Genomic DNA, 26,711 nt, shown 5'->3' with positions numbered 1-26,711 from the left:
CAGTCTGTTAGGGTCAACAACCTCACCTCCTCCACTATAACACTGAACACCGGCGTGCCACAGGGCTGTGTGCTCAGCCCTCTCCTCTACTCCCTCTTCACCCACGACTGCATCCCTAAGTACGGATCCAACGCCATCATTAAGTTTGCTGACGACACCACGGTGGTAGGACTGATCAGTGACAATGATGAGTCAGCCTACAGAGAGGAGGTCCAGCACCTGACAACCTGGTGTGCCAACAATAACCTCGTCCTCAACTCCAAGAAGACGAAGGAAATTATTGTCGACTTCAGGAAGGTCAGAGGAGGCAGTCATACCCCCATCCATATAAACGGGACTGAGGTGGAGCGCGTCTCCAGCTACAAATTCCTCGGGGTACATATCTCGGAGGATTTGTCCTGATCCCTCAACACCTCCAAGCTGATCAAAAAGGCACAGCAGCGCCTTTACTTCCTGAGGAGGCTCAAGAAAGCCCACCTGTCCCCCCAGATACTGACCAACTTCTACCGCTGTACCATCGAGAGCATCCTGACCACCTGCTTCACGGTATGGTACAGCAACTGCACTGTTGCAGACAGGAAGGCACTACAACGGGTGGTGAAAACCGTGCAGCACATCATCGGTGCCCTGCTCCCTGCCATGGATGCCCTCCACCGAAAACGGTGTCTGAGACGGGCTGGGAAGATCATTAAAGACCCCTCCCACCCCAACCATGGACTGTTTGCCCTCCTCCCATCAGGGAGACGGTACAGGAGCCTCATGTCTCGTACCAGCAGGATGAGGAACAGCTTCTACAATTATACCATCACATTGCTGAACTCGGAGTCCCGCCGATAGATTTCTCCGGTCCCTCCGTCCCCATTGTTTAATTATTCTGTATTTTTGATTATTCTGTATCTTCTTTTTTTTAAAATTTCTATATTGCACTACTACGGACTGATGCAAAACTACATTTCGTTGTACCCATACTCAGTATTTGTGCAATGACATTAAAGTTGAATTGAATTGAATCTTAATTCATCAAATAGGAGCAATGTGTTCTGGTTAGAGATGATTGGCTAATAATTGGGTCAAAATTGCTTGCCATCCTATGCAATAAAGGAAAAGGTGCGTGTAAGCAAGACTGATAGACCACAACTCTGATCCAATGGAAAATCACCCAAATGTTCTTGGTTGAAGATCACACCAAATATATCACAGTGCTACTTAACACTCCAGTAGCACCTATCAAAACATCAAAAAAAGTCCTTACATGGGATTGAGTGCAGAGTATCTCTTCACATCTGGTCCAATTTCGATTTAAGCCAAGGAATCATATATTTTAACTACATTTTAGGTCGAGCAATGAATAACATAATTCCAACCATATAACAAATTCAGATCTCTATTATAAGACCATACATCATCAAAAGAAGTTGGCACATTGCGCTTGTAAGTGCTATGAAGCGAGTGAAACAAATTTTCCTCAGTAGAAGCTTTGCCAATTGAGCACTCACATGGGGAATCTGACTCTAGCCTTGCTTTCCATTACACCGGGGAAGTTGCACTTCAGGTGCACGCAATCTCTTAGAGAGAACTCCAGAAATCTCATAGAAATGTAACGAGATACATCGTGAAGGGCTACAGTTTTACAACCCTCGGTTCTGACCGTCCCAGGTTATCCCACCCCCACTTGATCAAATGAACTGACTCCACATTTCTCTCTTCCACAAAGACTGGATCTGGCTCTTGTCCCAGAGTTTCCCCGCACATCTCATCGTGTGCCGTGCAATTGTACAATGTTCGAAGCCTTTTACACACCCATCAGTCAAGTCCATGATTGTGGAAAGGCCCAATACACTGGATCTTTGCGCGACTGATGATGTGGGTGACAGTTCATTTGATGTTTTACCAGCTGACGGTGATGCTTCAGCTTTTTGTGACCCACCTTCTGGTCCTATAACCAGTCCCTTTTTTGTTGTTGTGTATTTCCTGTGCCTCTTCTGTTATGGACTGGAAAGACATCCAGTTTGGTAACAGAGGAAGGGCCTGAAACAGTCTAAAACTAAAGATCGGTCCATTTGAGCCAATGATGAAGGTATTTGTTTTGGTAATGAGATGCCCAGTAGTGCACAAAAGGGAGGCAGACTTGCGGAGTAGCCACTTTGGAGCGTCCATCTTGAGAAGGGCCATCGAGGTCAAAGTGCTGGTTTTGGTGAATGCTGGGGCGTTGGTGCGGAGCGTGAGCAGCAATAAGATAAGGCAAGGTGAGGCTGATACTTTTCCATAGTCCATCTGTTATTAAAGGAATGGTAATGGCAGTAATGGCGTGGCATGCACCTCCTATGAGATGTGAGATGTGAGGGAGAGGTCAGGGGCTCCCTGACTACCATGTCTTCAGAGAGTGTGGCCAGCTGTAGATCCTCTCACACCACGTGGATCAGTAGAAGCTGCAGTGGGCTCGCTGAGGACTATACAGAAAATGTTATGCACAGGAGATATAGCGAAGTGGTCACACCCAAGGTTCAGCCTGTTAGATGGGGAACCACCGAGAAGGGACAGAAGGTAGTTCAGGATTTTACTATCCCCCCTCACACAAGTGTATGGTTTTTGATTCTATTGGAGGCAATATCCTCTCAGGAGAAAATGACAGCAGCATCCAGATCGATGGCATCACCACTAGATCTATTGTTCAGCAGGTTAGGACAAAAACATGGTGAGCAATCATGGTAGCAAACTCTTAACATGCCAGGGGCATTTATGTTGGTGCACGGAAGATGCCAGGATGGTAAGTTACCTCCCTTGACCCTTAGCAACATTGATGTACAGAGAGATCTTCCATAGCTTCCTGAACGGGCAACACAAGCGATTAGATGGTAAAGAAGGCTTATGGAATGCTTGCCTTTAGCGCCAGCACAAGGAGTATAAACGTTGACTGCAATAGTTGAGAAGTCATATTGCGGGTTTATAAACTTTTTGTTAGGCCAGACTTAAGATGATTGTGTGCTGCTCTGGTTGTCGTGAAAAAGGAAGGATCTGACCACAATTTGGGAACAGCTCCATTCTGTCTTTGTCGATGGCGCCATCTAGCCTGCAGCTGTCTGTCCTTTCATACTTTTTGTAATTTTTTTGTCTGTTTTAAAGTTTATTTTGGAGATCTTTTTATATGGGGGGTGAGGGGGGGGGGGAAACAGTTTTATTGGCCCCTTCCTGGTCGAGGATGCGACTATTCTCCAAGCCACATCTTCGCCCCCCCCTCCTCACGGCCTACCTCCTGGATTGGCACAGCCTTTCCTGCCGGAGATCGGCCAGAGCCTCAGCTTCAGCAGCGGCGGCGCAGCACTGGATTCCATCGCGGAGTGAGCGATGATGGACTTTAGGAGGGCACATCATCCGAGAACGTACACTCCATTGAGGATAAATGGGGATCCTGTGGATAGGGTGAACTGTTTTAAATATCTGGGAGTCCACATCTCCGAGGATATGACATGGGCATCACACGCCTCAGCACTCGTGAGTAAGGCAAAGCAGCGCCTTTACCACCTCAGGCAATTGAGGAAATTCAGAGTGTCTCCGAGGATCCTCCAGTGCTTCTACGCAGCGGCGGTGGAAAGCATCTTGTCCGGGAACATTACCATCTGGTTTGGGAATTGCTCTGCCAAGGACAAGAAGGCTCTGCAGAGAGTAGTGCGTTCGGCCGAACGCACTATGGGAACTTCACTCGCCCCCCTGCAGGAACTATACATTAGGAGGTGCAACTCCAGAGCCAACAATATCATGAGAGACCCCTTCCACCCCTGCAACGGACTGTTCCAGCTGCTACGGTCAGGCAAACGCCTCTGTTGCCATGCGGTGAGAACGGAGAGGTGAGAAGGAGTTTCTTCCCAGAGGCCATTCGGACTGTAAACGCCTATCTCACCAGGGACTAACTCTACTGAACGTTTTTCCTTCCATTATTTATTATGTAAAGGTATATGTGTGTTATGATTGTGTTTATAGTTTGTTTGGTTGTTTTGCACAAAAGTCCGCGAGCATTGCCACTTTCATTTCACTGCACATCTCGTATGTGTATGTGACAAATAAACTTGACTTGACTTGACTTGACTTACCGGGGTCGCTGCATTGGAGCTCTGGAGTGCTGGGACTACAGACTTTGACACCACGGAGCTGTGGTCTGCGGAGCTTCCAGCCGCTGGCGGCGCTGACTTTCCAGTCGTTGGCGGCACTGACTCTGAGTTTAACATCGCGGAGCCTTGGGATCTCTCGCCGAGGTCGCCAGCGTTGTATCTCCGCCCAGCTCGGCCTGTGGACTTCGGAAGCCGCGGTCTCCGGTAGGAAGCCGCCGATTCGGAGGCTCCGGGCCGCTGAGAGTGTTCGAGGGCCTGAAACATCAGGCCCGTAGCAACGACTGCGGGGGCCTCAAAAGGCCCCGACCACGGGTGAATTGAGGAAGAGGACAGAATTTTGGTGCCTTCCCTCACAGTGGGAAACGTTGATTCCACTGTGGGGGATGTTTTTTATGTTTTATGTTAAATTCTAAAGTATTATGTTTATCTTATTTGTGTGCTGCATGGTAATTCAAATTTCACTGCACCGATTGGTGTATGTGACAACAAATGTCCTTTGTCCTTTGCCCTTTGTCCTGCAAGACTGTAAAAAGTTGCAGAGAGTTGTGGATGCAGCCCAGACCATCACACACACCAGGATCCTTTCCATTGACTCCATTTGTTACCTCAGCAAGGCCAAGGACCAATTTAATTCCAGTCAAGGGCCTGTCTCACTTGGCGATTTATTTGGAGACTGCCGGCATCATTGACTGACGTATTAGGTCACTGAAAAAGTCGCGGCGTGATGCGGCGGTATTGACGACGTATTGACGCTCGGTTTTTCCTCAAGTGTCGCAACATTTTTTTTGTCACTGCTGGATTCTGAAATGTTCAAAATCTTTCGGCGACCCTAATAAGTCAGTCAATGACGCCGGCAGTTCGAAAATATCGCCAAGTGGGACAGGCCCTTCACTCTCTCTTCTCCCCTCTTTCATCAGGCCAGAAGTACAGAAGTTTGAAAACGCACACCTCCTGATTCAGGGACATTTTCTTCCCAGCTGCCACCAGGCAATTGAACGATCCTCTGATCAGCTAGAGTGCGGTCCTGAACTCGTTTACTTCACTGGAGACTATTGAACTATCTTCAATTGGACTTTATCAGACTTCAATGTAAAATCTTGCACTAAATGTTGTACCAATATTCCATCTTGGATAAGACCTGAGACCCAATGTTGGGATTTCCTCAGGATGTGTGTCAACTCTCTCACATAAATGGGTGGTCTAAAACATACCAATCAACAACATTTGGAGAAAACATGCAGAAGTTTTGATTGCAAATTTGGGGACACTACCTCTAGGGCCAGGGAATCCTGGAGGTCCAGGGTTGCCAGGGTCGCCTCGTGGTGCGGTTATTGGATAGTCTCTTCGAAGAGGTGATCCAGGTGGTCCTGTGAAGCCTCGGTCACCTACGGACAAAAAAGTGGCCAGTGATAATTTTTAATAACAATAAACTGGTTAATTAAAAATGATTTATCCAATGCTCAAAGTATCAAACAAGCTCAATGCCACATGCTTGGTTGGTAAAACTCTTACCTAGCTAGAACCATAGATTAGATGATTAGATTAGATTAGATATAATTTATTGCCACACAGCCAGGCTGGTGGAAATTTGGGTTGTCTGCAGCGATACAATAATAAAGAACACACAACCACAATAAAACTGTAACACAAACATCCACCACAGCATTCATCACTGTGGTGGAAGGCACAAAATTTGGCCAGTCCTCCTCCATTTCCCCCCCGTGGTCAGGACCAGAGTCCAGAGTCAGTCCAGGATCGGCTCTTCCTCACCGGAGACCGCGGCTTTAAGTTGTTGTAGGCCGCAGGCCGGCGGTCAAGATTTAAAGTCCCCGCCGCAGCCAGAAGCACCGTAGACTGCAGGGCCGGCGGTCGAAGCTCCCCTCCAGGGGTGATGGTAAGTCCATGCCGGACCCGCGGTAGAAGTTGGCCGCGGGCCGGCGGTGATGGCTTCTTCTTCCCCCGGGTCCCCAACGTGAGATCCCGGGCTGTAGACGCCGCACCAGCTGGAGCTCTGCAGACCGCGGCTTCAGGCTGCGACTTCAGGCTGCCGGCTGCCCCGGGTCAGCGAAACGGAGCGCTCCCCTCCAGCGAGCCCCAGCGAGGGCTCACCCGCTCCACGCCGAGAGTCCACGCTGCGCCCGCCGCTGAAGCCCCGGGCGCGTCTCCGGGAAAGGCCGCGTCGATCCTTGATGTTAGGCCACGGGGGAGGCGACCTGGAAAAACTCGCCTCTCCGTGGAGGAGGCGACCGAAGCGGTTTCCCCCTCACCCCCCCACACCACCCCCCACATAAAACACACAAAGAAACATTAAATACAGACTTTAAAACATTCAAAAAAAATAAAAAAAGGTTGAAAAACTGACGAGCTGCATGACATGGCTGCTGCCAGAGCAGCGCCCCCTATAGAGAGCCATAGAGTGATACAGCATGAAAAGAGGCCCTTCGGCCCAATTTGCCCATGCTGACCATGATGCCCTACTTACCCTAGTCCCACCTGCCTGTGTTTGGCCGATATCCCTCAAAACCTTTTCCTATCCATGAACCTTTCCATGCTACCTCAGAATTAAAAGGTTTGTGGTTCAAATCCCACGTCAGAAACAATTACACAAATATTTAGTCTTACACTTTGGTGCAGTGCTGATGATATACTGTATGCTGCTCTGTCGGAGATTTAGGCTTTTTGTTGAGAAATTAATCAATTGGATTCAAAAAGCCGTGTGGCATGTTTGTGCAGAAAAAAAAGGAAGTTTTCTCTGGCATACCTCGGTCAACATTGGGCTAGTTGGGCCGAAGGGCCTGTTTCCACAAAGTATCACTCTATGACTAACATTCATCTCTCAGTTAACACCACTACAATGATCCAATTATTGTCACATTGCTCTGTCTGTGCGAGATTGTGGTCACATTTAGGCTGCTGCAATTCTCATATAACATAGTGAATGGCAAGATAGACACAAAATGTTGGAGTCACTCAGTGGGACAGGCAGCATCGTTAGAGATAAGGAATGGGTGACGTTTCGGGTTGAGGGCCTTCTTCAGACAGTGAATGGCAACATTGTTTTTGAAAATGACATGTGTTCAGTTCTGGGCATCATAGGAAAGATGTTGTCAAGCTGGAAAGGGTACGGAGAAGATTTACGAGGATGTTGCCAGGACTAGAGGGTCTGAGCGTTAGGGAGAGGTTGAGAAGGCTGGGACTCTATTCCTTGGAGCGCAGAAGGATGAGGGGTCATCTTATATCATGACAGGAATAGATCAGGTAGATGCACAGAATCTCTTGCCCAGAGTAGGGAAATCGAGGACCAGAGGACAGAGGTTTAAGGTGAAGGGGAAAAGATTTAATAGGAATCTGAGGGGTAACTTTTCCACACAAAGGGTGGTGGGTGTATGGGACAAGCTGCCAGAGGAGGTAGTTGAGGCTGTGAGTATCCCAATGTTTAAGAAACAATTAGCTAGGTACACGGATAAGATAGGTTTGGAGGGATATGGAACAAATGCACACAGGTGGGACTTGTGTAGCTGGGACATGTTAGCTGGTGTGGGCAAGTTGGGCCAAAGGGCATGTTTCCATGCTATATCACTCTGTATCTCTGTGACTATAACTGGAAACCTTCCATTTCTGCTCCAAAGCACTTCACAGAATCACAGAATAACTATAGCGTGGAATGAGAGTCAAAGGGTTAAACTGCATGGACACAGGACCTTTGATCTAATTTGTCTATGGTGAGCAAATTGCCAACCTGAGCTTGTCCCATTTGCCTACATTTGGACCATATCCCTCTAAACCATTCCCATCTCCCGGTGACCGCGTGGGTTTTCTCCGAGATCTTCGGTTTCCTCCCACACGCCAAAGGCATACAGGTTTGTAGGTTAATTGGCTTGGTGCATTTGTAAATTGTTCCTAGTGTGTGTAGGGTAGTGTTAATGTGTGGGGAACGCTGGTCAGCACGGAATCTGTGTCCGCACGGCATCTCTAAACTAAAATAAACTAATCCAACACAGTGTCTTCATGTAAGAACAATCCAACATCATGTCTCCAAGTAAGAACAATCCAAAAGACCCCTTTCCTCAATGCCTTGCAAGTCTACTTTCACTAAAACGTCCTTATGGATGCTACAAGAGTATCTGCATCTACCGCTATCCCTGAAGGAACAATACAAACGTGACCAATTGCTTTATTTTTCTTCATCTCACTCTGTCTCTTTTGCCGGCTTCTTCACTCTAATTCTTCCCACTCTTAACCTCTCTGCCAATGGCAAGAATTTCTCTCTATCTACTCTGTACGAGGCTTTTGTAAAGTGCTTTATTTTAAATATAAATGTTTTATATTTAATCTGCTCTCAATCTCTTCAGCTCCGTGGAAAAGAACCATTGTGTCGTTCATCCACCTTTTAAAACCCTAATCACTAAGGGAAATCTCTTCTGAATCCTCCACAAAGCCTTTACATATTTCATAAAGTGTGATTTGCAGAAAGGGATACAATAATCCAACTGTGGCTGAAGCAGTATTTTATAAAGGTTCATCATGATATCGTTGATCTTGTATTCTATGCTTGTACGTGTAAAGGTTGGCACCCCAAATGCTCTGTAAATCACTTTGTCAAAACTGCCTCACCACCTTCAACAAACCTGCACAGATATACAGTATTGTGACTTTTCAATCTTTCTAGCAAAATGCATTACGAATATTTCTCAGAATAAAATTTCACCTGCCACTTACCCACCCTAGACTTGATGGATAAGTGACAGTCCACATTTATGCCTCCATGTTTTGTGAATGAACACACTTACAAATTGTGGCATGGTCGGAGAGAGGGGGAAAGCCATGATGGAGAGAGAGGGAAAGAAAGGGCTATCTGAAGTTAGGGAAGTCAATGTTCATACTGCTGGGGTGTAAACTACCCAAGTGAAATATGAGGTGCTGTTCCTCCAATTTGCGCTGGGTTTCACTGACAATGGAGGAGGCCCAGGACAGAAAGGTCAGATTGGGAATGGGAGGGGGAGTTGAAGTGCTAAGCAACCGGGAGATCAGGTTGGTTAAGATGGACTGAGAGGAGGTGTTCAGCAAAATGATCGCCGATGGTCTCGCCGATGTAGAGAAGTTGACACCTGGAACAGCGGATACTCCCACTCCCCCCATTCATAACAAGGACAGAGTCCCCCTTGTCCTCACCTTCCACCCCATCAGCTGTCGCATACAGCACATAATCCTCCAACATTTTCGCCACCTCCAATGGGATCCCACTACTGACCACATCTTCCCATCTCCACCCCTTTCTGCTTTCCACAGAGACCATTGCCTCCAAAACTCCATGGGCAACTCGTCCCTTCCCACCCAAACCACCCCCTCCACAGGTACTTTCCCCAGCAACCGCTGGAGATGCAACACCTGTCCCTTTACCTCCCCCCTCGACTCCATCCAAGCACCCAAACCGTCTTTCCAGGTGAGGCAGAGGTTCACTTGCACCTCCTCCAACCTCAACTACTGTAGCTGCTGTTCCAGGTGTCATCTTTACATCGACGAGAGTGAGGCCCAGCGCAAATTGGAGGAACAGCACCTCATATTTCACTTGGGATGTTTACACCCCAGCGGTATGAACATTGACTTCCCTAACTTCAGATAGCCCTTGCTTTCCCTCTCTCTCCATCCCTCCCCCTTCCCAGTTCTCCCACTAGTCGTACTGTCTCCGACTACATTCTATCTTTATCCGTCCCCTTCCCTAACATCAGTCTGAAGAAGAATCTCAACCCGAAACACCACCTGAGTTACTCCAGCATTTTGTGTCTACCATTACTGACTATTTCCCTCCTGTTGTAAGAACCTCCTTTCATAATAATATTCTGCATGCTGTTGATTAGCCAATCTTCTTCTCAAGAAGATTATTACAGGCCTATTTAGTCACGAGCACAAGGAACTGCAGATGCTGGGATCTTGAGCAAAACACAAAGTGCAGGAGGAACTTAGCAAGTCAGGCAGAATCTGTAGAAGGAAAGGACAGACAACGTTTTGGGACAGGCCTGACGAAGGGACCTGACCCAAACTGTTGTCTGTCCATTCCCTCCACTGATCCACTGAGTTCCTCCAGTAATTTGCGTTTTGCCCTCTTTATTGCATGGTTCGCAGTTTTGATGATGAGCCTATTATGTGACTCCTTGCCAAATGCCTTTACGAGGTTCACATTAACCTTCACCACATTTCCTCACCATCCTGCTCTGTTGCCTCATCAAAAAACTATTAAGATAATCTGACATCATTTTCTTTTAAAAAGTGGGTGCCGGGTTTTGTTAATCAAGCTTTAGTTAATTCAATTTGTCAACTACAAGTAACCTTCACCTATCAGGTAGTTTGGAATCTGCAAAATCATCTTTTACAGTCAGATATATGATCATAAACCTGAAATTTGACTATGCAATCATTCAAGAATAGACAGAAAGTGCTGGAGTCACTCAGCGGGTTAGGCAGCATCTCTGGAGGAAAAAGATAGGTGACTTTCCGGGTCAGGACCATTTTTCGGACTAAAAGTATGGATGGGGAGTGGGGGGAGGGTAGGAGCTGAAGGACTAATCAGGGCTGGTCACAAATGACCTCAGTCCTGGTAGGTCCATGGTTTGGCCAGCAAAGATGTGATCTCATGAATAATAATGTGGAGAACTGTGGAACTGGTAAAACAACTAGGAGAGAAGGAAGGGGGGCAAAGAGGGGAGGGTAGGGGATTATGAGAAGACGTTACTTGAAACTAGAATATTCAATGTTCATACTGCTGGGATGTATGTATGCTACCCAAGGTGTTGTTCCTCCAACTTGCATATGGCCTCTATCTGGCAATGGAGGAGGCCCAGGACAGAAGAGTTAGTATGGGAATGGGAAGGGGCATTGAAATGGTTGGCAGCCGGAAGATCGCGTAGTTCAAGGAGGTCTAAGCGTAAGTGTTCAGCGAAACGCCCGCCGAAAACAAAAAAAATAATTAAAGCTTTTAATCCTATTAAATGTATTCCAACCGAAATGTTTCCTCAACAAAACTGAGGAAAAAAACAACAAAAGTGCTGAAGAAACTCAGTGGATCAGGGAGCATCTTTGGAGGAAATGGATGGATGATATTTTGAGGTGAGTTGATGTAAACTCCAAGGTGCAGTAAACATAGACTATTGCACCACTTCTACAGAAGATGCAATGTCTTCTGACCAGCGCATAGCACATGTTGTAGGATATGTCCCAGACATTTGGATTGGGATCTTTCTTCAAATGTTTCCTACCTCTGTCCCATCTCATCCCCCCCCCCCCCCCCCCCTCTCCCCCTCCCCTCACCCCCAATCCCACAAGAGGAGGATTCATCTACCAGTGTCCTGGTTTGAGACTCACCTTTCTCTCCACTCCTGCCAGGGGATCCTGGGTAGCCTGGTCTTCCTGAACTTCCCGTTTCTCCTTTTCTCCCATCGTATCCTGGCGAACCTGGAAGGCCAGGCGTTCCTGGGAATCCAATCAAACCCGGAGAGCCCATCTCACCTGTGCCAAATCAAGACATGAAATAATAAGCAACATAAACTTCACACTGGGCCACGTTTCAATCATCGTAAGGTTATGTCAGTGAAGCTTAAAATCAAAGCAACATGATTGTATCTCAAACCCATGAATGCACTAACTGCAAAAACCGCAGTCAGGATAATCCTCTATCTGCACTGAGCAGCACACAGATTTAGTTTAGTTTAATTTAGAGATACAGCGCGGAAACGGGACCTTCGGCCCATCGAGTCCGCACCGACCAGCGATCCCTGCACATTAACACTACCCTACACACACCAGGGACAATTTACATTTATACCAAGCCAATTAACCTACAAACCTGTACGTCTTTGGAGTGTGGGAGGAAACCGGAGATATCGCAGAAAACCTACGCAGGTCACGGGGAGAACGAACAAACTCCGTACAGACAGCACCCGGTCAGGATCGAACCCGGGTTTCTGGCGCTGCAAGTGCTGTAAGGCAGCAACTCTACCGCTGTGCCATCGTGCCGCCCTAATCTGTGCTGATAAAGCTGCACTTATCACTGATAATAATTTCCTGAGGGTTTGAAGTTAATTTGGTGCGGCAAATAAAGAATCGTTTAAAATGAGTGAGGCACAGAAGTGGACTCTTCCAGAAGGTGGAATCTACCCAGTTGTTTTTAATCCTGGATTCATAAATCGCTCAAAACAAGCGATAGGATCAAAACAAAAGAAGTCGCACAAAAAAAGCTCTTTTACCTCAGCAGATTACATATCGTGCAGGGCACACCAAGAGGACTAAGAAAAACATTTCACATAGATTAGAATATCATAATGTCATAAGGTCATAAGTGATAGGAGCAGAATTAGGCCATTCTGCCCATCAAGTCTACTCCGCCATTCAATCATGTCTGATCTCTAGTAACTCTCCCTCCTAATCCCATTCTCCTGCTTTCTCCCCATAACCCCTGACATCTGTACTAATCAAGAAACTATCTATCTCTGCCTTAAAAATATCCATTGACGGCCTCCATAGCCTTCTGTAGCAAAGAATTCCACAGATTCACTATCCTCTGACTAAGGAAATTCCACCTCATCTCCTTAAAGGAAGCTATGACCTCTGGTCCTAGGCTCTCCCACTGGTGGAAACTTGCTCTCCACATCCACTCTATCCAAGCCTTTCACTATTCGGTATGTTTCAATGATGATTTATCTTTGAAATTTCATCGAGTACAGGTCCAGTGCCGTTAAACAATCTTCCCAGATCCTGGGTCTCTGATGCTGTAAAACAGCTCCAGTAAGGCTGTACCTCTGAGCAACGTGCCACCCAGTGAATTCCCTCGGTGAAGTGATCATAAACGAAACAGAACAGTTGACAGGCATATTCTCCAAACAGGCTGGAATAGTGGATGCACCATGGTGGATGTAGGATGTTAATAGCCCTGTCCCACGGTACGAGTTAATTCCAAGAGCTCTCCCGAGTTTAAAAAAAATCAAATTCGTGGAAAGCATGGAGAATGAACGTAGAGGGTACGTCGGAGCTCTGGGACGTCTCTTAGTGCTAACGGCAGGTACTCGGGAAGACTCGCTAACGGCAGGTAAGCACGGGAAGACTCGTGAAGATTTTTCAACATGTTGAAAAATGTCCACAAGAGCCCCGAGTACCGACGAGTGGCCATTACCATATATCTCCGAGTTCGAATCAGGGCAAACTCGGGAGAACTCTTGGAATGAACTCGTACCGTGGGACAGGACTTTCATATCTTTGTTTCTGCGCATCCTGACAGCAGAAATTAACGTCAGTAATATTGCAAAAGCTGCACTGTTGCTTTGAAAAGTTTCTGCCTTTAGTGTTCTCCAGTAGCTTGTAAAGTAACACTAAATGTGTGTGGACTAACAGTGCATACTTTTAATGTTGGTGTGCCACTGAAATAGCTTTCAGCAGTCTGCGTGAAACAGAGAAGGTTCATCAGGCACTCGATACTGGGACCAGAAGAGGACTTGGATAGGTAAGTTCTAATTGAATAACAGCAGTGTCTAAATGACCTTGGAGCTGGAATTGGATCAGTTTAGTTTATTGTCACGTGTACCGAGTTATAGTGAAAAGCTTTTGTTGCGTGCTAACCATTCAGCGGAAAGACAATACATGATAACAATCGAGCCATTTACAGTGTATAGATACATGATAAGGGAATAACGTTTAGGGCAAGGTAAAGCCAGCAAAGTCCGATCAAGGAGGGGTCAGCAACCTAGGGGAGGGGTGGACAACCATGTTCTGCATAGGGGCCAGGTCGCATGTCTCGGATGGCGGGCCACTTCCAACTCGTGTACACACGGCCCCCATCCCGCCCCGGGTGGCAGGCATCAAATCACGTGTTCACATAGAACATCAACCACCTATTGCCAACCCCGATCCCGACAGTGAAGCCCAGACACAGAAGGTGCACGGCCGTGCCGGCGGCTTTGCGCAGGATGCATCACAGCCAGAGCTCGGCGCTCGGTCGTGCTCGGCAGCGCTTGGCACTGCTCGGCGACGCTCGCCGCTGCTCGGCACCACGGCCTCGGGCCCGGGAGGTACTGGAGATGATGGAAGTCTGCGGGCCAGATGATTATGGGGAAAATATTATGCCTGCAGGCCGGATGATATCGGGTTACAGGCTGCATTCGGCCCGGGGGCTGTAGGTTGCCAACCCCTGGTCTAGGGTCACCAATGAGGTAGATAGTAGTTCAGCACCGATCTCTGGTTGTGGTAGGATGATTCAGTTATCAGATGGCAGGATACAAAATTAAAATTCATCTTATAGACAATAGACAATAGACAATAGGTGCAGGAGTAGGCCATTCGGCCCTTCGAGCCAGAACCGCCATTCACTGTGATCATGGCTGATCATCCCCAATCAGTACCACATTCCTGCCTTCTCCCCATATCCCTTGACTCTGCTATTTTTAAGAGATGTGGATGGGTGAAAGAAACTTTGCATTATATTTGCACTTTACCCAGATTTCTTCCTCACACAGGGTGTAAAACTCACCATCAATTTGCTGATGTCCATTTTTCACAGCCTTGGAGTTAAAATGCAAAAATAACGAGGCTCTTGTAAAATGAGCATTAATGATAAGGGATGAAACCAGCGTACCTTTTCTACCATATCGACTATATGGCGTTTCACGGCCAGGTTCCCCTGGAAGTCCCGGGAGTCCTGGAGACCCAGGGTAACCGGGATTTCCTGACATTCCTGGGAATCCCTTCATGCCAGAGGGTCCTGAAGGCCCACGATCTCCTACGAAACCCTTTGGTCCCGGGAAACCTGTAAAAAAGACAATTCACTTTTTAAGTCAAACTTTGGAGAAGAAGGTGGAAAGGCATCATGTTTGGCCACTACAAAACTACTAACGCAGTCAGCGGTAGACTAAAATGCTGGAGAAACTCAGCGGGTGAGGCAGCATCTATGGAGCGAAGGAAATAGGCAACGTTTCGGGCCGAAACCCTTATTAACGCAGTCAGCAATGTTCTTCCTCTTTACAGCTTAATTGGTTAGCATTTGGTGGGTTGACAAAATACACGCTCTGGTTTGATTCTTTCAAAACTGATTTTACTTTGCAAATTCTGCCCGTAAGTGCACTCCTGCCGATTAGACTTCTCAAGAAGATGGAATTGCAGTTCATGTCATGTCCTGATGTGTCACACTGCATTTGGACAATGATATCACATTTACCATCCATTATCCAATATTTTATATTTTCGTCATTTGCCATGTGGGAGCTGAGTGAGTGTTGACAACAGAGCCTCTTGCTGCCCTCCACAAAGGCCATACTTATTCTCTCTGCCTTTTGATAGCTCCTCCCTCCATACTCTCTCCCATCGCCCCAACTCATCTTCAATTTCTCCTAGAGCCAGAGAAACAATCTAGCCCTCAGTATTATCTACATAGACATCACCCCGTACAATAGATCTGGGCTCAAACCTGACAACTGTCCCATAATGGGCAACTCATCTTCAAACAAAATCTATATTTGAATAACAAGTATATCTGGGACTTGAATTCCTCTCGATTATTTTTAATTCTTTTTTAGTTTAGTTTAGAGATACAGCGCGGAAACAGGCCCTTCACCCCACCGACCCCACGCCGACCAGTGATCCCCGCACACTAACGTTATCCTACACACACTAGCAACAATTTACAATTATACCAAGCCAATTGACAGACAAATCTGTATGCCTTTGGAGTGTGCGAGGAAACCGGAACACCCGGAGAAAACCCACACAGGTCACGGGGAAAACGTACAAACTCCGTACAGACAGGACCCGTAGTCAGGATCGTACCCGGGTCTCTGGCGCTTCAAGGCAGCAACTTTACCGCTGATTCACTGTGCCATCCTAAAGCCCCTGTCCCATTTTCACGACCTAATTCACGACCTCTGCCGAGTTTACCCTTGACTCACACTCGCAGCATGGTCGCCACGAGGTCGTAGGTAGGTCGTAGTAGGTCGTGGTGCTAGTCGTAGGTACTCGTGACATCAAGTAGGTCGCGGCGTTTTTTCTAGCCTGATAAAAAATGTCCACGAGAAAAAAAAGGTTGGTATGGAAAAAATAGATACTTTTTACTCGTAGGTAGGTCGTAGTAGGTCGTGATGCTAGACGTAGGTAGTTGTAGGTAGTCATAGGTGGTCGGAGGCAGTCGGAGGTAATAGCTCCGGGGTGATAAAAAGGTCAGTAGAAAAAAAAGGTTATTTAAACAGCAGAACGTCACCTCTGTCACTCCAAGGCATGTTCATTCATAGCTGGAGAGTTTTTAGAAAGGAGACGTGTTTTAGAGATGGCACCAAAAAGGCAGCAGCGCAGGGGGAGGGCACAACCCTAAAAAAAAACGGCCATGCAGATGTTGCCCACCCAGGAGGAGGAGTGGCAGGAGGTGATGCCACAGGAGGTGATAGTGCAGGAGGAGGTAGCCCTGCATGAGAGACCCCTGGAGGAGGAGACCAGGGTGGTAGTATATGTCCCCACCACCACCCCATCCTTCACTGCCTCATTTGAAGGGTGCAAAGCAGCCCTTTCTCCTGTGTCTGACACAGCATCAGAGGCAGATGCCCCATTGGTGGTGAGGGAGGGCTGGAGGAAGGTTATGCCCTACATTTGGAGGAGGGAACCAAGTGTAATATATCAAAATTTGCGGACGATACAAAAATGGGAGGAAAAGTAGAGGATGAGGAGGATAGGAAGAGTCTGCAAAAGGATATAGATAAGCTAGGTGAGTGGGCAACAACTTGGCAGATGAAATTTAATACTAATAAATGTGAAGTCATTCACTTTGGGAAAAAAAATGATAGGGCAAGTTATTTTCTAAATGAGGAGGAGCTGCGTTGTAATGCAACGCAAAGGGATCTAGGGGTATTAGTACATGAATCACTAAAAGTTAGTATGCAGGTGCAGCAAGCAATCAGGAAGGCCAATGGAGTTTTGGCCTTTATTGCTAGGGGGATTGAGTATAAAAACACGGAGGTCTTGCTGCAGCTGTACACAGTATTAGTGAGACCACATTTGGAATACTGTGTACAGTTCTGGGGTCCATACTTAAGAAAGGATGTACTAGCCCTGGAGGCAGTGCAGCGAAGGTTTACAAGATTAATTCCTGCAATGAGGGGATTGACATATGAGGAAAGGTTAAGTAGGCTGGAACTCTACTCTTTGGAGTTTAGAAGAATGAGAGGCGATCTCATTGAAACATATAAGATCGTGAGGGGCCTTGATCGGGTGGATGCACCGAGGATGTTCCCAATGATCGGGGAAACTAGAACTAGGGGACATAGTTGCAGAATAAGGGGGGGCTCTTTTAAAACTGAGATGAGGAAGAACTTCTTCACCCAGAGGGTGGTTAATTTATGGAATTCACTGCCCCAGGGAGCAGTGGAAGCAGAAACTTTAAATATATTTAAGACTAAAATAGATGGTTTTTTAGCTGCCAAGGGGATAAGGGGCTACGGGGAGAGGGCAGGGATATGGACCTAGGTATGGTTAGTATAGTAAGACCTGAGTGATCTCCTGGACAAGTGTCGATCGCCTGGATTGGGGTCGGAGAGGAATTTCCCGGATTTTTTTCCCGAATTGGACCTGGGTTTTTATCCGTTTTTTTGCCTCCCCCAGGAGATCACGAGGTTCTTGGGGTGGAGAGGGGTGATAGCGGTATAAAGGGGAGGGTAGTGTCTTGTGTTCTGTGTCTTGTGTCTACTGTTTGTGGGTAAGTGTGTCTGTTTAGTGTTCAGCCATGAGCGAATGGCGGTGCGGGCTCGACGGACCTGGTGGTCTACTCTCGCACCTACTTTCTATGTTTCTATGTTTCTATTACACCTTCACCAGGCAGCAGGAGGGGGACCTTGAGGAATGGTTCCAGCAGAATGCCATCCTGTACGAAAAGGAAAATGAGGAGTACAGGGACAGGGACAAGAATGGCATGCTTGCCATCCACTGTCCCACATGTGTGCTTAAAGTTCCATCTTTTGTCTAAGCCCAGCGCCACTCTCTTCCAGTCATCTGGAGTACTGGGACAGTCCATCACATCATCTCCATTCACCCATTGAGACCTCTTCTTATGCTTCCTCCTCACCCTTGCTCTTCCTCTTCTGCCTTTCTTAAAAGGCTGCTGAAGCAAAAGGGCTACTGCAAACAGCAGTAAAACGTACATGGTCGAAGGAGGTCTTCTTCATAGTCGTGGGAGGTCTTCAACATAGTCGTAGGAAGTCTTCAACATAGTCGTAGGAGGTCGTCTACACAGTCGTGGAAGGTCGTAGGAGGTCGTAGGTTACCGCGACCTTGATTTTTTTAGGTAGTTTAAGGTCGTCAGAGGTCACAAATTAATTCGTGAAAGTGGGACAGGGCCTTTAACTGTGTAAAAAACGTTTTTTTTAAATAATACGTTGGGCAAAATCGCTTGATAAAAAACAATCCATAAGACCTTTGGCCTTTATTTCAGTTCCTATTAGTGTAACCGGGTATAAAAAACAATGAAGCCTTATTTGATGAATGAGACTGCATAAGCTACATGTTGAAGGATGAGCAAAGCCCGTCACATAGAACTGAAATCTGGCCCTAACTCGACTTCTTTTAAGGAAGCAATGGATGTCATTTTTCATGCTGGTGCCTGATTCAAACATGCACCAGATTTGAGATTGCCTGGAAATGGATTTAGCACTGAAAGTGAGGCCTACAAATACTATGCTTCACTGGTTTTCCTTCGCTGTGACTGTTTCCTACTTGGTTGAAAACCGGAGAGGTTCACATAATATCTGGCGAGAGCCAAAGCCCCTGATGCAAGATATATCAGAGTGAACAACGTCAACAAGATCTCCCATCGTCATCATGTGGCCACCACTATCATGCCACTGGCCATTGTACTGAACAACCAAATGGGAAGAGGCAAACTGTGGAGAAAAGAACTGCAGATTCTGGTATATACCAAAGATAGACAAAAAGTGCAGGAGTAACTCAGCGGGTCGGGCAGCATCTCTGGAGAAAAAGGACGGGTAACGCTTTGGGTCTGTACCCTTCAAGCTAAAAGTAGAGGGGAGGGAACTTGAGGTAGGAAAAGGGTGGAACACAACAGGTCCGGCAACAGATGACCAGGAAATAGTGTAGCCCATAATGGGCCATTGGTGGCTGGGGAAGAGGTGATAATGAAGTGAGGTATGGTCAACATTCTATGGCCATAGCTATGTAAACTTTCCATGATTCTTATACATAGTTGGCTTATTGTTTTATTGGTGATTTTTTTCCCCAGACTTTTAGAAGTGTTTTTTCATTTTTTAATTGGTTATAATTGAAAGGTTCAAGCCAAAATACATCCCATGGCATATGTAAAACTTGCTGTACATCATAAGGGTTCGTGCATGCAACTCCATTGGCATCTACTCCTCAGAACTGTACTGTACATAGCAACATAAAACCAGCTGGGTAGAGTTGCTCAGCATTTGTATCATCAACCTCAACCTTCAACCAGTTCACTCTCTGCAAATCGTGCCTGAACTGCTGAATATTTCCAGCATTGTACATGCCACTGAAAACCTGGTTTAAAGAGACTGCATTAGTTTTGCAGGAGTTGGCAAAATGGAAACGGAAAGTTACTTTTGCAGTGACAACACTGCACCCCTTCTCCCGCTCCAATACCTCAAGGAAGGGGCAATTAAAATCTATTACACTGGATGTAAATAAAATAAATTTTGAAAAAAAAAGTGTAATATAGAAAAAAGTTATTAAAAGAAAATTAAACATAATAAAAAGGCATTACGCTAAATCAACTTAACTGATGAAAAAAAAGCGAGTCTTCCCTTGCCTCCACCCACAGGCCTAGAATCACTGTGCAATTGGTAGTTCTCCAATGTTACACCAGGTGTGACCTGGCGCAGGCTATACATGGTGAGTCCCCGGAAGAGTGTTGGTGAATGTGAGCAAGACCAGGCTCACCATTGAATTCCATGTGGAGTCCAGTGTAGTGCACCTGAACCCTAGACTGTTGCCCTATACACCCTTGCTATTGAATGTCAGGAAGTAAATAAACTCAAAGGACCAACATCTAGCAATGTCAGTTTCAACTTTTGGAGAGAAGCAGATGATAGGGAACGGTGAAAGATTTGCACCTAACTTCTTATCCTAAAGCTTACGCTCATTTAATTTTTAGACTTTTTCCAAAACTAGGGACAATTACATGAGATAAGGAAGAGAGCTCAGAAAGAATTTGTCATTCTGTCTCAGAATGAATGGATTTGCTCTCCATATTTTAAAGCTGGATAATGGTTAGCTCCAGATGTGATTGCAGCTAAATGAGGAAGGATGTGGGAAGACACAATGCTGGAGTAACTCAGTGGTAACTCAGCAGGAACCCACTATCTGGTTTAAACCAGCATCTGCAGTTCCTTCCTACACACAGGATCTCGGATAGAGATGAGTAGAGAGTAGCACCCTAACCTCCCCTCCCCACCAACCCTGCAATTGGATGGAGTTCACTCATGGCAGTTTCACTCTGGGGCTACTCTGAGAGGAAATCCTATACTTTGTACCACTGGACAACTGGTTGTCTGCCTTCCAGATAGTAGTGAATCTGATGCACATCCATGATCCTTTAAAAAGTATTGTATCCTCTCTGTGAGCCAAAGAGTTGGTTTGAACATGCAGTAATTTTGCAACCTGGTGAAATGAATGTGTTTGGTGGAACTTGTTCAAATTACGTAAAGTTGAATTGTGCAAGAGATTAATAGTGGTGCCACAGTGGTAGAGTTGCTGCCTTACAGCTCCAGAGACCTAGGTCCCATCCTGACTACGGGTGCTGTCCGTACAGAGTTTGTACATTCTCCCTGTGACCGCGTGGGGTTTTTCCGGGTGCTCCGGTTCCCTCCCACACTCAAAAAATGTATAGGTATGAAAGGTAGACAAAAGTGCTGGAGAAACTCAGCGGGTGCAGCAGCATCTATGGAGCGAAGGAAATAGGCAACGTTTCGGGCTTGAAACGTTGCCTATTTCCTTCGCTCCATAGATGCTGCTCTGACCCACTGAGTTTCTCCAGCACTTTTGTCTACCTTCGATTTTCCAGCATCTGCAGTTCCTTCTCAAACACATAGGTATGTAAGGTAATTGGCTGCGGTAAAATTGTAAATTGTCCCCAGTGTGTAGAATAGTGCCAGCATTCGGGGTGATCACTGGTCGGCATGGACTCAATGGGCCGAAGTGCCTGTTTCCGTGCTGTATCTCTAAAGTCTAAAGATGGAACTCAAGCTCAATTCTGGTAATACAAGATTAGGGATATTATTTGGAGTTAGGCACGTAACATTATACCTGTACCACATTTGGGCAGCTTGGTGCCAACAGAGCTTCCACTCTGCAAAGGTAGCCTTGAAAAAGCACTTTAATTGTACCAAGGCTAAAGCTAATGGATTATTTTTTTCCGCTTTCCTTTTCACCGACAGCATCGTAAATGTGGATGGATTTTGTATGTCATTATCTACCTGAACATCTGATGTACACTCTTGGCATCTACAACCAGGGACGTGAAATTCGTAAAATTGCACCTGAAATTGGTTGCAGCATGTCCAGAGGTGTAAAAATCTTGTGAGCATTTCAATTCAATTCTTGTACATGCAGCAAGTTCCCTGAGGACTTTGCTGGTAAATTAATATCCCAGATGGGGTCAAGGAAAGAGCGTTCACGTCGCGGCCCTGTTTCAACCAATCATTCCACCACCACGCACAAGACGCACAAGAAGCGCAAGACAGACACCATTGTGCAGATGCCGAGAAGTGTGTTCAGCTCTGGCTGAACAACTTCTAATCTTGTGTGTGGACTCGATAAGAAGAAGAATATCCCAGATATACAGGTAGGTTGCACAGACGGGGAAGATTCCAGGTTTGACCCTGACCCACAGGAGAAGTCTATTGAGCACCAGACCACTGGACTTGAGACCAGCGAAGGAAGAGAGGACTAAGCATGTCCAATGTTGCAACACTCACCGTGCAGCTTCACACATTATCAATCACACCCTGTTCTGATCACTGACACCTGTGCTAGAGTTAGCACAATACTAGCACCTTCAGGATAATGAGGGGTAGAGGGTGTGAAGGAGGGGCACTGGCCAAAATAATCTAATGCAAGGATCCTGACTTTAATCGTTAACTGTTTCACTTTCCACCCATGCTGCCTGCCCTGCTGAGCTTTTCCACCATTTGCTAAACAATTTTGCTACATTCCCATTATCTGCAATTTCTTGTTTTGGATTTTCAACCAATAGTCCCTTCCTTATATTCAGGGTAATGCCATGCCGTCTGTTTCAAAGGTCTTCATACTTAATAAAGGAAAGTAGCTGTTAGCCTTCGAAACCTGGAGTATAGTTTTGGCTCAATGCAGAAGACCTTTATCTACATGAAATAAAGTGCACCTGGATCATAAGATCATAAGTGATAGGAGGAGAATTAGGCCATCTGGCCCGTCAGGTATACTCCGCCATTCAATCACAGCTGATCTATCTCTCCCTCCTAACCACCTTCTCCCCATAACCTCTTACACACGTACTAATCAAGAATCTCTGCCTTAAATATATCCACTGACTTTGCCTCCACAGTCTCCTGCAGATCGACAGTAGTGCAGCTGGTGTACATTGTATGGACTTCCATTGTGCATTAGTGCCTCAAGAGCTCAGCATCGTTGATGGTTGCTTCTAAGTCTCAGTCTCTGCACCACAAAATGGGGAATATTGAGAAGGCACGATGCTGCTCTCCAATGGCGAAATTGGGGATAAAGTTGGTTATAATTTAACTCGCAAACTAGAAAAGCAGACTGCATGCTCATCGGTTCAATGGGGCAAGTCACTTAAATGTCAGGCAGTCCAGCAAGTTTTATCAATAGCTTAGATATGAAAGGAAAATAATTTTGAAGCCATAGTAGCAATGACCAGACGTTACTATCACTACCACAGATATTTAAGCCATTATGTTAAGAAGCCAGGACAGTTTGAAAACAAGCATCACATCAATAGTCTGGTAGCAATTTATCCGTGTTAATTTAAAAGACATGTTGACTGCTGAGGCTGATGGATCACAGCTTTAGCCAGAAGCATGATTACAGTGGAGCCAGCTCATTTATTGGAAACAAAATATTGATGTAGTCTGACTTTGTAGTTTTAGTCCAAATGTTGGTGGGTTCATGAAGACAGAGTGTAAAGTGAATAAGTTAGGAATGAAGTGTGTAAATCCCCACATGATATGGCCAGTTCAAGGGTGTCACATTGGAAGAAGCCAGAGATAGTTGCTTCTCTCTTGCTATCATGCAGCTTTGCTTGTTCCTCAATCATCTGCCAGTAGTTTTCAGCATCTTGAGCAAAGTTTCCGTCTCACTCCATCTCTTAGGTGGAGAGCTCTGTAAAAACTAGAGTATCTCGAATCGATTGAAAAGGCACTCTAATGGACCTCCTGAAATGTGTAGGGTGCACAATTAAGAGATGATAATAAGCGGGCTCCACTCTATAGGATGGTGCAGACAGCAACGACCTAAGCTTTAGAAAGCAGGAGGGTTAGGCCATTTTGCATTAAGCTACAGACAACTCCCTCTCACCTGCACAGCCTACATGCAGTGACCACACCACATTCGATTGAGACCAGATATGGAAAGTTGGTAGGTGATGAATGGAACAGAAGCATGGACAACATATGTGAATAGATGAACAGAAAAGAGTCAATAATAATGGAAGAATTTCCCTCCAAAATATACCAAGAGATGACACACCCAACCCAGGCGACTATCTGCGAGCTAGCCACAGAAGCAGGTCTACAATCACATATTACAATCGCTCCACTCTATGAAATCTTTATTCCTACAGCAACATTTCTTACTTTAACCATGATTTTCTCCAACTATTCATTTATCACGTATCATTTATCCCTTATCATGTATCTATACACTGCAAATGGCTCGATTGTAATCATGTATTGTCTTTCTGCTGACTGGATAGCATGCAACGAAAGGTTTTCACTGCACCTCGGTACACCTGGCAATAAACTGAGGTAAGTGAGGTCACATAATCACAGACCTGCATCCAAATCAGAAGGTGTTACATTCAAACAATAGAGGTGTCTGTAATTTTAAAGTGCTTTCACAGTTAGATCATTCCAACAATGACCTGGCCCACAAAAACAAACATGGTGGGGTTTCAGTGCCATCGCTTGTTATCAGTGGGAGGGAGGGTCAGAATCCACCTGCACTCCACATGTTTTTGTCAGTTTACAGAGTGAGAATAATAATAATAATAATAATAATAATAATACATTTTATTTATGGGCGCCTTTCAAGAGTCTCAAGGACACCTTACAAAAGTTTAGCAGGTAGAGGAAAAACATGTAAGGGGAATGAAATAAATAGTAGAGTCATGACTAGTACACAAAGTAAAGACAGGAATGGCCCTGGCGTGGCCAATATTAACAGTTCCACTGAGGAGTTGCCATCTTGAGCTGTGGTGGTCTAACCTCACCACTAATTGTTCACAGATCACAAAAAGACCGTGGATATACTGTAGTTGCCAGAAGGATTTGTGAAGGACATTTGGTGCCAGAAATCTTTAGTAGAAATCTGTACTGGATTAGGATACCCTGATGAATAAATCAGAATATTTTATTCTCCCCTGACCTCATAAATGGCTCAAATTATTCTCCTATGTTAGATGAAGAATGATTATTGTTATTGAATTGGCCTTATTATTTGGTATTCCGAACCATCCTCCAAATAGGATAGTGCAAACTGAAGGTCTATCTGCATAATGTAGTCTTTCTGAGCCTTTCAATATGGACACTAATAGCTGCTAAGAAAAGAAGATGTAAGGAAAAGATTGTAATCCTGCATTGTCTTTCTGCTGACTGGATAGCACGCAACAGAAATGTTTCACTGTACCTCGGTACACGTGACAATAAAGTAAACTGAACTAAGTAAACTAAACTCAGAGGAAGAACAGGGTCAATTTTAACCTGCAGAGAGATGTACGAGTAATGCCCCTGTCCCACTTAGGAATCCTGAACGGAAACCTCTGGAGACTTTGCGCCCCACCCAAGGTTTCCGTGCGGTTCCGGAGGTTGCAGGTGGTTGCCGGAGGTTGCAGGTAGTGGAAGCAGGTAGGGAGACTGACAAAAACCTGCGGGAACCGCACGGAAACCTTGAGTGGGGCACAAAGTCTCCAGAGGTTTCCGTTCAGGTTTCCTAAGTGGGACAGGGGCATAAGTGGGACAAGGGCATAAGGCTGATGGATAGGTGTGATAGTTGCCCACAGATTAGCCTTGGTTGTTGTTCAAAACTGGAGCCAATGACATGAGGTTGGAAGGTTAGCTGAGAATGAAGCTGTCACCTGGGGCTCAAGCAATGGGCTGGGGTGATGGGTGGTTCCAGTTGTATGTACAGTTGAATGAGGAAGGATCTGTGATAGAGGAATGCGTGAAGCAACACCTCCTTCTTCACCTCATAAAAAAAAATCAATGTCTTTCAGGCTTCTGTGTGGGTGTTCCTTGCTTTCCTGTCCTCAAGGTAACTTTTCATAATTGCTTTGACATCAAAGAAGGCCATTCGATTCTTTGAGATTATGCAGCCTCATAGAACAACACAATCTCCCACTAATTTCCCATATAATCGGATCTCCATAATTCTACCCCTCAACTATACACTGGGGCAATTAACTTGTGAACTGATAATAAATTGTGCAGATATCTCGTCAGTTTGCATCCACCTTCTATTTGGAGAATGGGTTAGAATACTAAAACACTTGAAGAGTTATAATCATTCTTCATCTGGAACAGGAGGATGATTTATTACCAGATATCATGAGCTAGACAGAGGAGAATAGATTATTCTGAGTCATTCATCAAGTATCTTAATCCTATACAGATTTCTAAAGACTTGGGATGTAGGAGCAAACTGGAGCACCTGCAGGGAGTCCAGGCAGCCATGGGGAGAAGACACAGACTTCTGCGTCAGGTCAGGATTGAACAGTGGGCTACTGGCGTGGTGAGGCAGCTGCTATGCCTCTGACAAGCCCAATTCTAGAAGCTAAGTTAAACACAAAATGCTGGTGTGACTCAGAGAGCCAGACAGCACCTCTGGAGAAAAGGAATAGGTGACATTTCGAGTCGAGACCCTTCTTCAGCCTGAAGAAAGGTCTCGACCCGAAACGTCACCTATTCCTTTTCTCCATAGGTGCTGCCCAAAGATCTTGCTCCACTATAGGATCTTTGGTGCTGCCTGTCCCGCTGAGTTACTCCAGCATTTTGAGTCTATCTTCGGTTTAAACCAGCGTCTGCAGTTCCTTCCTACGCATCCTGGAGCTAGGTTCCGTGGTGCAGAGCCCCGACCTGAAATGCCAACAATTCCTTTCCCCACCACAGAGGCCTCAAGCAGATTGTTCATTGCTCCAGATTCCAGCATCTGTACTCCGAGTGTCTCCGGGAACTAACCATGAGATGGACCATTACATCATGCGCCCAAGCCACCCCCTCCCCTGGTACTTTCCCTTGCAACAGCAGGAAATGCTACACTTGTCGCTTTACCTCCCCCCTCGATTCCATTCAAGGATCCAAGCAGTCTTTCAAGGTGAGGCAGAGGTTCACCTGCACC

The 26,711-nt window shown here is 45.9% G+C and overlaps 1 protein-coding gene across 7 annotated transcripts in view; it reads right to left on the bottom strand.

Annotated features, from left to right (window-relative positions):
* The window catches only part of col4a6 (collagen type IV alpha 6 chain), a 394,735-nt gene that overhangs the window by 65,694 nt on the left and 302,330 nt on the right, over positions 1–26,711 (bottom strand). For all 7 annotated transcript variants that reach the window (XM_033030165.1, XM_033030164.1, XM_033030169.1 and 4 more), the window contains 3 exons: positions 14,725–14,895; positions 11,466–11,609; positions 5,378–5,491 (listed from right to left, as the gene is read on the bottom strand). In XM_033030165.1, the coding sequence (XP_032886056.1) occupies positions 5,378–5,491; positions 11,466–11,609; positions 14,725–14,895 (429 nt within the window). The remainder of the gene's footprint in view (positions 1–5,377; positions 5,492–11,465; positions 11,610–14,724; positions 14,896–26,711) is intronic.

The sequence above is a fragment of the Amblyraja radiata genome, chromosome 12, assembly GCF_010909765.2.
Source record: "Amblyraja radiata isolate CabotCenter1 chromosome 12, sAmbRad1.1.pri, whole genome shotgun sequence".
NCBI classification, from domain to species: domain Eukaryota; kingdom Metazoa; phylum Chordata; class Chondrichthyes; order Rajiformes; family Rajidae; genus Amblyraja; species Amblyraja radiata.
This window is presented reverse-complemented; position numbering and strand designations above follow the sequence as displayed.